Genomic DNA, 12,284 nt, shown 5'->3' on the forward strand with positions numbered 1-12,284 from the left:
ACAGGATTAATTAAGTACTTAATAGGACAGGATCCTCTAGGCAAGAGTTATCATGACATGATAGAATTTCACGTTCAGTTTGAGAGTGAGAAATATGGGTCCAAAACTGGTGTCTTACCCTTTTAATTGTCTATTCAAGTTTATGAAGCCAGAGTTGGCTAAAGTGTACTGGGAAAATATGTTAAAGGTAAGTTGGTGGAGATGCAATGGCAGACATTTAAGGAAATATTTCATAACTCTCAAACACATTCCATTGAGGAAGAAAGACTCTACCAGAAGGATATACCATTCATAGCTAACCAAGGGTAATGTCAAATTGAAAGAAAAGGCATACAAAGCTGTGGAGATTAATTGTAGGGTGGAAGATTACAGAAATTTTAGAAACCAGCAAAGGATAACAAAAAAAAATAAGAGGGAGTTAATTGGAGTACAAGTGAAAACCAGCAAGAAATACAAAAACAGACAGTAAAAGCTTTAAGTTTATAAAATGGAAAAGAGTATCTAAAGTGAGCACTGGTCCCTTAGAGGGTGAGACTGATGAATTAATAATAGGAAATGGCAGGGGCTTTGAACAAGTATTTTGAATATGTCTTCACAATAGAAGACGCAAGAAGTATCCCAAGCACTGTTGAAAATCAAGAGGCAAAAGGGAGAGGGGACCTTATAACAATCACTATCACTAGAGATATGTAATGGAAATACTAATAGGACTTGAGGCTGACACGTCCCCTCGACCTGATGACCTTCACCCTCAGATCTAAAAAGAAGTGGCTGCAGATATAGTGTATGCATTGGTTATAACCTTCCAAAATTCCCTGGACTCTTGAAGTCCCAATGGGTTGGCAAACTACAAATATAACACCTCTGCTCAAGAAAGGAGGGAGACAAAGCAGGAAACTATAGGCCAGTTAGCCTAAAGTCTGTCATTGGGAATCTGTTATTAAAGAGTTAGTAGCAGGATATTTAGAAAATCATAATACAAACAGGCAGTGCTAACATTTTCTTTGAAAGGGAAATCGTGTTTGACCCATTTCTTTGAGAATGTAACAAGCAAAGTGGATGAAGGGGAACCAGTGGATGTAGTGTATTTACATTTCCAAAAGGCATTCTAAAAGGTTGATTCAATGTGTGGTAATACTAGTTTGAGGTGATATTTTAGCATGGATAGAGGACTGGATACCAAGAAGCAGAAAGTTGGGATAAATGAGTCATTTTCAGGTTGGTAAACACTAACTAGTGAAGTGCCACAGGGATCAGTACTTGGGCCTCAACTATTTATGATCCGTATTAGGGATTGACTGTATTGTAGCCAAATTTTCTGACAATACAAAGATAGGTGGGAAGGCAGGTTATGAGGACAATATATAGAGTCTGCAAAGGGAAATTGATATATTAAGTGAGTGGGCAAAATTTGGCAGATGGATTATAACATGGGTAAATGTGAGGTTGTCCATTTTGGCAGGAAGAGTAGAAATGCAAAGTATCACTTAAATGGAGAGAGACTGCAGAATGCTGCTGTATGGAGGGATCTGGGTGTCCTTGTACATGAATCATAAAAAGTCAACATGCAGGTACAGCAAGCAATTAAGCTGGCAAATGGAATGTTGGCCTTTATTGCAAGGGGTTTGGAGTATATAAGTAGGGAAGTCTTTCTACAACTGTATAAGGCATTGGTGAGACCACACCCAGAATACTGTAGTACAGTTTTAAGTCTGTCTTAAGGAGGGACATACTTGCAATTGGAGGCAATTCAGAGAAGATTTACTTGGTTGGATAATGAGAGGTGACCTAAATGAAACAGAAGATTCTGAGGGGGCTTGACAAGGTAGATGCTGAGAGGATGTTTCCCCTCATGAGGGAATCTAGAACTTAGGAGTGCATTTTCAAAATAATGGGTACCCCATTTAAGACAGGCATGAGGAGGAATTTCTCCTCTGAGGGCCGTGAACCTTTGCAATTCCTCACTCCAGAGAACAGTAGGCTGGGTCATTGAATATATTCAAGCTAAGTTAAGCAGATTTTTGAATGACAAGGGAGTTAAGGATTCTTAGTGACAGGCAGGAAATTGAGTTAAGGCCACAATCAGATCAGCATTGATCTTATTGACTGGCGGTGCAGGTTTAAGAGGCTGAATGGCCTACTCCTATTTCTTGGTTCCCAAAAACAACATGGTTTTACAAAAGGGAAATCATGTTTGACAAATATTAGTTTTTTTGAGAACGTAACTAGTAGTCCAGATAAAGAACCACTAGATATAGTATACTTGGATTTCCAAACTGCTTTTGATGAGAGGCCGCATAAAGGGTTAATGTACAAGACAAGGGCTCATGGAGCTGGGAATAATATATTAGCATGGATAGAGGATTGGTTAATGGACAGGAAGCAAACAGTAGGGATAAACAGGGCATTTTCAAGTTGGCAGGTTGTGACAATTGCAGTGGCACAAGGATCAGTGCTAGGACCTCCGCTATTTACAATCTATATTAATGACTTGGATGAAGAAATCAAGAGTAATTTATCTAAATTTGCTGACTACAAAGCTAGGTGGGAATGTAAACTATGAGGAGGAAACAAAGAGGGTGCAAAGAGGTGTAGACAGGTTAAGTGAGTAGGCAACAAGGTAGCAGATGGAGTATAATATGGGGTAGAACTTGGAATATTGTGCATTGTTCTGGTCTCCATATTTAAGGAAAGATATACTTGCATTTGAGATGATACAGCGAAGGTTCACTAGATTGATACCTGGGATGAGGATAGTCCGATGATTGTAAATTGGGCCAGTGCTCTATGGAGCACAATATTCCAAGTTTGGAATCACCAAAACCCTATAAAATTGTAGCAAAACATCTTTAATCTTGTACTCCAATCCCCTTGCAATAAGGATTAACATGCCATTTGCCTTCCTAATTCCTTGCTGTACCTGCATACTAACTTTCTGCATTCTTGGTACAAGTATATCCAAGCCCTGTGAACATCAACATTTACAAGTTCGACACCTTTTATAATATATTTTGCTTTTCTATTTTATTCCCAAAATGAATAACCTCTAAGTGAACTACCCCAAATTATACTCCATCTGCTACCTTGTTGCCTACTCACTTAACCTGTCTACATCTCTTTGCACCCTCTTTGCTTCCTCCTCACAGTTTACATTCCCACCTAGCTTTGTATTGTCAGCAAACTTAGATAAATTACTCTTGATTTCTTCAATTTCAGATTAAGCGGGGATCTCATTGAAACATACAATGTTCTGAAGGGGCTTGATGACTGGAGAATCTAGAACTTGGGAGCACAGCTCAGGATAAAGGACTAATCATTTAGAACTGAGATGAGAAATTTCTTCACTCGGGGGCTTCGAATCTTTGGAATTCGCTCCCTAGGGTTGTGGATATTCCATCGCTGAATATATTTCAGGCTGAGATGGGCAGGTTTTTGGGGTCTCAGGGAATCAAGGGTATGTGGGAACATGCGGGAAAGTGGAGTTGAGGATGAGGATCAGCCATGATGGCATTGAATGCCGGAGCAGGCTCGAGAGGCTGCATGGTCTAATCCTGCTCCTATTTCTTATGTTCTTATTTTTATTATAGAACAGAAAATACCCAGCCTGTCAGATGATGAGATAAATAGTTCACGTTTCAGTTTGATGACTGATTGTCAGACTTTCATAGGATTTCTTTTTGGTGTTAGTGCTTTGATTTTTTCAAAAACTATTTTGACCATGATTTTATTTCAATGTTTAAAGCATGGAAACTGATACTTCTGTTCAAACTTTTGGCTTTACTTTTCCCCACCGCCAATAGGTAATTGAGTTAGTTCAGAAATATGGTCCAAAACGATGGTCACTGATTGCCAAGTATCTAAAAGGCAGGATTGGAAAGCAGTGCCGGGAAAGGTGGCACAATCATTTAAATCCTGAAGTAAAAAAATCATCTTGGACAGAAGAAGAAGACAAGATCATTTATGAAGCACATAAACGTCTGGGAAATCGCTGGGCTGAGATTGCAAAGTTGCTTCCTGGAAGGTATGTTAAAATCTATTTCTACAATTTTTAAATGCCCTATTTTGACCAAGAAAATTAAAGGAAATTATTATTCTTTTGACTGAGGATGATGTGAATGATGTTGAAAAATGAAATAATGGAATATTTTTCCATTTCTTGCATTCAGATAGGATCAAAATACTTCCAAAAATAGAATATTTTTGATGCAGGTAAATGTTCTCCTGCAGTGACCTTGCAGTGTGCCTTTTGTACTGTTTACGCAGGCACCTTGACCACATCTGGTAACAGCTCTGTTTCCTATAGCATCTGTCCTTGTTATCTGCGAGTGACTTTTCCAAATAGTGCTGCATCAAGTGAGTGCTGAGTTCTAGACCACTTAGTGCTTTTTAAGAAAGATTAAGCTCATGCAAAAGTGACAATACGATATCAGGACTAAAATCTTAATAGCATAGGAATTTTGAAAGCTCTGTTGGAGCATGTGACTCGTAGAAGTTCACAGGGTTTTGTACTGATCCCCTGATGCATGCAGCATTCATAAGCTGTGAAGGGGAATACTCATTTCCCCCAGTAATTTTAATGAGGCTTATTTTTATTCAATTAAGAGGGGCAGTGCTAGTAAGGCCAGCATTTCTTTTCTGTCCCTAGTTGCCTCGAGAAGGTGGCGGTGAACCACTGTGGTTCACATGGTAAAAGAACTTCCTTGGTGCTGTTAGACAGGGAGTTTCAGGATTTTGGCCCAATAACAATGAAGGAATGGCAACATATTTTCAACCAAAATGGTGTTTGACTTAGAGGAGAACTTGGAAATTTTATCCATACCTGATGGTTATGTCAAATATGCTTCCACAAAAGCAGCTAACATTGGGAAATGAGCTGATAAATATATTTGTGTTCAAAAGGATTTCAAAAGCTTGATATACATTTTTATGAACACTGACCAAATTGATACTTGAATGGAGTGGTTGGATTTTTCTTTAGAAGGCAGTTGATCGTGTGTCTTTTTTTTCTGATGGCTTGTTTTTTTAAAAGAGAAAATCGAGCATATTGGCAGTGGATTAAAGTTGTTTGACAGACAAAAATCAAAGAGCTGGAGTCAAGGGAAGTTTATTTCCCTAATCTTTCTTGCATGATGCATTATCCCACCTCTTTTTTTCTGTTCTGAATTGGATCTGACACTTGCCTGCCCATTCGGCTGGCCAATGTTTTCTTCATGCTTTCACAATTTGCCAAACCCCAGTTTAGTGTCATCAGCAAATTTCCATATAAATCTCATCCACTACTTCCCCTTTACCCATTCTTTTTGTTATTTCTTCCAAGAATTGTATAAGGTTGGGTAAGCACGTCCTGGCTTACTAGACCTGATCAGCATTTGCTTCTTCAAGCGTTTAATAATTTCTTTGTGCATTATAGTTTCCAGTGGTTTATCAACAAGTAAAAACTAATTGCTCAGTAATTTCATGCCTTATCCCTGACTCCCTCTTTTTGAAGATGGGATCCAATCTGCTGGTGCAACTTTTGTTTTCTGTGGATTTTTGGGAAATTCAAGTCAGTGTTGACTTCTTCCCGAGCTTCCTTCAGGATGAAAACAAAAAACTGCGGATGCTGGAAATCCAAAACAAAGACAGAATTACCTGGAAAAACTCAGCAGGTCTGGCAGCATCGGCGGAGAAGAAAAGAGTTGACGTTTCGAGTCCTCATGACCCTTCGACAGAACTAGGCGAATCCCAGGAACGGGTGAAATATAAGCTGGTTTAAGGTGGTGGGGGGGTGGGGTTGGTTGGGGGGAGAGAAGTGGAGGGGGGTGGTGTGGTTGTAGGCAAAAGCAGTGATAGAAGCAGATCATCAAAAGATGTCACAGACAGCAGAACAAAAGAACACATAGGTGTCGAAGTTGGTGATATCTAAACGAATGTGCTAATTAAGAATGGATGGTAGGGCACTCAAGGTATAGCTCTAGTGGGGGTGGGGGGAGCATAAAAGATTTAAAAATACTTTAAAATAATGGAAATAGATGGGGAAAAAGAAAAATCTATATAATTTATTGGAAAAAAACAAAAGGAAAGGGGAAGAAACAGAAAGGGGGTGGGGATGGAGGGGGGAGGTCAAGACCTAAAGTTGTTGAATTCAATATTCAGTCTGGAAGGCTGTAAAGTGCCTAGTCGGAAGATGAGGTGTTGTTCCTACAGTTTGCGTTGGGCTTCACTGGAACAATGCAGCAAGCCAAGGACAGACATGTGGGCAAGAGAGCAGGGTGGAGTGTTGAAATAGCAAGTGACAGGGAGGTTTGGGTCATTCTTGCGGACAGACCTCAGGTGTTCTGCAAAGCAGTCGCCCAGTTTACGTTTGGTCTCTCCAATGTAGAGGAGACCGCATTGGGAGCAACAAATGCAGTAGACTAAGTTGGGGGAAATGCAAGTGAAGTGTTGCTTCACTTGAAAGGAGTGTTTGGGCCCTTGGACGGTGAGGAGAGTGGAAGTGAAGGGGCAGGTGTTACATCTTTTGCGTGGGCATGGGGTGGTGCCATAGGTGGGGGTTGGGGAGTAGGGGTGATGGAGGAGTGGACCAGGGTGTCCCAGAGGGAACGATCCCTACGGAATGCCGACAGTAGGGGTGAAGGGGAGATGTGTTTGGTAGTGGCATCATGCTGGAGTTGGTAGTGGCATCATCCTCTGCCATTTTCGCCCTCCATCCCCACCCCCTTTCTGTTTCTTCCCCCTTCCTTTTGTTTTTTTTCCAATAATTTATATAGATTTTTCTTTTTCTCACCTATTTCCATTATTTTAAAATATTTTTAAATCTTTTATGCTCCCCCCACCCACACGAGAGCTATACCTTGAGCCCTACCATCCATTCTTAATTAGCACATTCGTTTAGATAATATCACCAACTTCGGCACCTATGTGTTCTTTTGTTCTGTTGTCTGTGACATCTTTTGATGATCTGCTTCTATCACTGCTTTTGCCTACAACCACACCACCCCCCTCCACTTCCCTCCCCCCACCCAACCCCACCCCCCCACCACCTTAAACCAGCTTATATTTCACCCCTTCCTGGGATTCGCCTAGTTCTGTCGAAGGGTCATGAGGACTCAAAACGTCAACTCTTTTCTTCTTCGCCGATGCTGCCAGACCTGCTGAGTTTTTCCAGGTAATTCTGTTTTTGTTTTGTTCCTTCAGGATGTTCCAATGTAACACTTGGGTTCCAGTAATCTGTCACCCTTAAACTTAAGTGGCTACTTCAGTATAATCTCGCTTTTGAATAATAATGCTGTCAATGACCTTTTGATACCAAGTTGCTTTTAGGTTACTTACTGCAACACTGGGTTTATTACTTGAACTGCAGTTTACCTTTATATTCAAACTTCTCTTCTAGCCCCTATCTCTCTTCATTTTCCAATGATCTTGGTGCTCTTGAATTTAATGTGTGTATAATTTCTAGTGTTGCATACCAGCAATCTTGATGCTGACTCTAGTCAAGAAGTTTAGATGTGACCAAGTGAGGCCATCATAAAACAAAATTGATTTGGCAGAGTCATCTAGAAGAAAGAGATGAAATTCTTACAACGCCATTGACAAGTTTTTTTTCCCTTTGAAGATGATTAATTAATGATTGGTAACTTTGACTGAGTGTGGCATCAAGAAGACCTAGTAAAGCTGAAGTCAGTGGAAATGAGGAAGGGAAGATTCTTCACTGACTGGAGTCTTACCTAGCACAAAGAAAGCTGGTTGTGGTTGCTGAGGGCCAATTCTTTCAGCTGCAGGAGTTCCTCAGAGCAATGTCCTAAGCCTCTCCATTTTCAGTTGCTTCATCAATGACCTTCCTTCCATCACAAGGTCGGAAGTGGGAATGATCACTGATGACTGAACAGTGATCAGTTCCATTCACAACTCCTTAGAGTGAAACACTCAGTGCTTACATGCAGCAAGACCTGGTCAACATTCAAGCTTGGCAAGTAAAATCCATGCTGCACAAATGTCAGGGAGTGACCATTTCTACGAGAGAATCTGACCATCTCCCCTTGACATTCAACAGCATTCCCATCTCTGAATCCCCCACTATCAATATCTGGGTGTGGCCATTGATCAGAAACTGAACTGGACAAGCCACATAAATGCTGTGGCTTCTGACTGGTCAGAAATTTGGAAACTTCTGGAAATCTGCAGTGAGGAACTCATCTCCTGATTCTCTAAAGCCTGTTCACCATCTACACAGTACAGGTCAGGAATATGATGGAATACTGTCCACTTAACCTGAATGAGTGAGGTTCCAACGACACTCAAGAATGTCAACATCATCCAAGACAAAGCAGTCTGCTTGACTGGCACCTCATACATCACCTTTTTAAACACTCTCAAACTCCATAGCTGGTGCACAATAGCAGCAGGATGTACGGTCTCCAAGATGCACTGCATCAACTTGCCAATGCTCTTTTATTGGCACCTTCCATACCCACAACCTCTACCACCTAGGAGGACAAGGGTAGCAGGTGCATGGAAACACTTCCTCTTGCAATTTCTCCTCCAAGTCACATACCATCCTGATTTGGAAAGGTGTCACTGTTCCTTCCCTGTTTCTGGGTCAAAAACCTGGAACTCCCTTTCTAACTGCTCATGTACCTAAACCACATGGACTGCAGCGGCTCAAGAAAGCAACTCACCACCACCTGATCAAGGGCAGTTGGGATGGGCAAAGAATGCTCACCTTGTTGATGTCTACATCCCATGAATAAATAGAACAAATATGATCAGTTCAATGTGCACATAAGGACCATGCCTATGGTAGGCAATCTAACATTCTTAAATTGGCACATATAATGAAATGGGCTTTAGTAATCCTGTTGGCTCTGATTTTAACTTCCCCCATTTGGTAGATACAGGAAAGGGGAGCAGTTAACCAAATGAGAGTCACTCACCCCAAACAATCCAGCTTCACACCTACCCTGTGCCAATAATAACCTGCCCTTTTGAGGAATACACTTGCAGGAAGGAAGTCACGTTCTTTTTTAAATATGTCAATGGGGTCTGATAATGTCATCTGGAAAAATAACCGGAGGCCTGAAGAGTGCCTTTTCCTTTATCAAAAAAACTTACCAGGGGCCAGAAGGTAAGTTTAAATATTTTTCAGGTTTTCTTGTAGGCCAGAAGACACAGAACTCCTCCTGTCCTCAAGGAAGCATTAGGCCTCCCCTGCTACTCTCTTAGCCTCCTGATTGTGGTCCTGATCTATCGGCTTCCCTTCTTATCTCCTCCCTCCCTCGAACTAACTAAAACCTGTTGATTGTTTGCATTCCCACCAATCCGCCAAGCTGTCAGAGACTGCAGCATATTTACGTGAGACCCTGCTGTTAAGATCAGCATAGCCTCCAGGTGGCTGGCTTTTCTGGGTTTTCCACATGCTACCATGCTTTCCTGCACTCTCCTTGCCTTCCTATAATGATTGTGTCCCACCAATATGAGTATATATTTTTTTAAATGGTTGAAATTTAACTGTTTTTGAAGAATTCCTCTGTTTAAAGTGATTATACACCTTTTGGACAGTCATTTAGTGTGAATGCTCGAAATTCTTTCACCTAAAGTTCAATATATTTTTTTTTGTTCACCAAGCGTTATATTTACTGTCACAAGTTCATCTTTGTTTTCTGTAGCAGTAATATACAGAACTTCGTCTAGTTTTTATACAACTATATATACTAAATCCATACAGAACAGATAATTCAATCAAGAACCACTGGAATTCCACAATGAGAAGGAAAGTTGAGCAGGAAGGATATCTGCAGGAGGCTTCCAAATGTGATTTACTCCCAAGCATACAGCAACAGAAAGTACCACCACGGACACCTCTGAACACAGTGCAATTCCAGAACCAGTTTTTCATTCCTGTGCCCACGCAAGTAAATGACTTGCACTTTTTAAAATTGAGTAATTCATGAATTCAAATAAAATAGCATGATCTTATGTTGGTTTTGATATTGAATCTTGAAAAGCCTTGAATTTGAGATATAGCGTATGTCTTTTTTAAGGCCTTAAGACATCAGTACTTGGGTACAGAAGAATCTTGCACAGAAAATACTTCAACAGGTTTTTCTCAAGTAAGAAACAGGCTTTTTTTCTTTAATTTGATTTTAATGAGGTTCAAGAATGCATACTACTTGCAACTGTCTGGTTTTTAAAGTTTTTACACCTATTTCAATATCCAGCCATTGTCAAAACATATTGTAAGGTTTAAGCTTAGACATTTTTGAAAAAAATATATTTCTGTTCCTTTTGTTACATAAAAATGCATTGTGTTTTATCTATTTAAATTATAACGTGTTATAATTTGGTTATTCATGCTACCTCATAATATGTCTGAATTCAGAAATGGCTTTTCAAAACTAAGTTTACTCTGCTTTAACTTATGCTTCAATCAGTACAACTTCTGGTTTCCTTTTAAAGATCAGAAATAATTTGCATTCTGCTTCAAAGCTGTGATTCCAGTTACACTAATGAGGCACTGAGGCTGTCCTATAAATGAAACAAATGTCCACACTAAAATATTTTGCTGCCAGTTTCATTTGATATTTGATTGGTTAATCCTGTTAAAAGATCATATTTGCCCATAGTACCAGAATTTAAAAACTGTTATCATTGATTGCCTTGCAATAGTTCATGCACTTGAATGAAAGAGTGAACCTCATATCTTCGTCTCTCTCTTCCTGTCACTCTCCATTTTGTTCTTCTCCTTTTTTGTTCTCTTGTTACATGTTCATTTTAGCAACCATATGTTGATGATGATCCTGATAAAGAACAAAGAATAAAAGAACTTGAACTCCTCCTAATGTCAGCAGAGAATGAAGTCAGAAGAAAACGAGCAGGAGCTGTAAGGATTCTGTGTACTCAACCTTTGATTGCTTAGCTTTTTTCATCTTAGACTTGCTATTTCATCTGTGCTTTTTTTCTTATTTTAACCTTTTCATTGTGATGCTCTGGCTTCACTAACATTTTAGAATTGTATTTTAGAAATTACTAAAATAACATCTTTATGCCTTGATGTAGTTAGAAGTTTTTTGTCTCGATAAAGATATGTCTTTGGTATTCATGGTCTGTGATTCAGTAAAGATGTTTGGTTTTTTTCCTGCCTAAGTGGCCTAATTCTTCAAAATTAGTTTTTTTTGAATTGAAGTCTAGTACATATTGACTTATATTTTATGAAGCCAATGTATATTTTGATTATGTGATATGCGTTGTTTTGATCAAATTTCTTGTCATGGCTATGCCTATGCTGGGAACAATGCAGGTTTGGAGGTTAAGTTAACTTGGGTCTGAGAATGTAGCAAGAGTGCTGCAACAATATCTTTATCATTAATAAAACAGCCACATGGGAATTTGATGACGTGGCAATAACAGATCAGGCACAAAAAAACCTAGCTTAATATCCCTGGATGTGAAGTGTTCAGGAAAGATAGAGAAGGAAATAAAAGAGAAGAGATGGCATTATTGATTAGAGACAGAGGATAGAATTTTCCATTCTGGAGACTAAGTGCAGTGGCAGGTGGGAAATTTGGCGTGATTCCTGCTGGGTGCCAGGCCATATAAACCTGGATGATCATCTGCTTTTCAGCTCATTAATTATGTATCAACAAGGAGTTTGTTGAATCTCATGGCATGGCAGGCCAGGATTCATCTGCACCGCCATTACCTCAATGAGCTGAAGTCCTGGTGCAGACATTCACTCTGTGAAGGTCAGGTGGGTTGTGTTGTTCAGGTTCTCCATGGTGCCTAAAAGAACCAAGCCCTCCACTTCCATGGTTCAGCAAGGCCTCCCTTGGGATTCTCTTGCAGACTGTCCAGGAAAGGCAGGAGTACTGCTTGCCTTGAGATGCAAGCAGGATGTCCCCCTACCTGACCATGCTAGCCCGGGGAGATCAGTGCCTGTGGGGAAACAAAGGACTCCTCTGCAGTGCAGGAAAAGAATGAATGATCTGATGTACTCTGCATCAGTAAGTGAAACTCCTACTCACTCCAAACTCTCACATTTATAAGGCCATCAGGTAGTCTAAGGATCAGAGTCCACAAGGATGTCACACACAACCAGCATATGGGACATCAGCACTGAATGTTTGCCAACCACTTTAAACTCACCATCTCATGTAAGTTCTTGCACAAACTTTGTCTTAATCCCTTACTGGGAGGGTCAGCTGACACAACAGGCACACATGCTTCTGACCTGCTCATTCATCCATAGTGCTCACAGTTAATACATCTGTCTTTATGCAGGACAACATAAAATCACTCTCAACAAAAGG

At 40.2% G+C, this 12,284-nt stretch overlaps 1 protein-coding gene across 3 annotated transcripts in view; it reads left to right on the top strand.

The window, feature by feature from the left end:
- mybl1 (v-myb avian myeloblastosis viral oncogene homolog-like 1) overlaps positions 1-12,284 on the top strand; it is a 153,513-nt gene that overhangs the window by 61,157 nt on the left and 80,072 nt on the right. For 2 of the 3 annotated variants that reach the window (XM_041190120.1, XM_041190121.1), the window contains exons 5-8: positions 3,801-4,021; positions 9,704-9,890; positions 10,020-10,088; positions 10,754-10,858. In XM_041190120.1, coding sequence (XP_041046054.1) covers positions 3,801-4,021; positions 9,704-9,890; positions 10,020-10,088; positions 10,754-10,858 — 582 coding nt within the window. The remainder of the gene's footprint in view (positions 1-3,800; positions 4,022-9,703; positions 9,891-10,019; positions 10,089-10,753; positions 10,859-12,284) is intronic. The other variant, XM_041190122.1, reaches the window with a different exon arrangement.

The sequence above is a fragment of the Carcharodon carcharias genome, chromosome 6, assembly GCF_017639515.1.
Source record: "Carcharodon carcharias isolate sCarCar2 chromosome 6, sCarCar2.pri, whole genome shotgun sequence".
Classification (NCBI taxonomy): Eukaryota; Metazoa; Chordata; class Chondrichthyes; order Lamniformes; family Lamnidae; genus Carcharodon; species Carcharodon carcharias.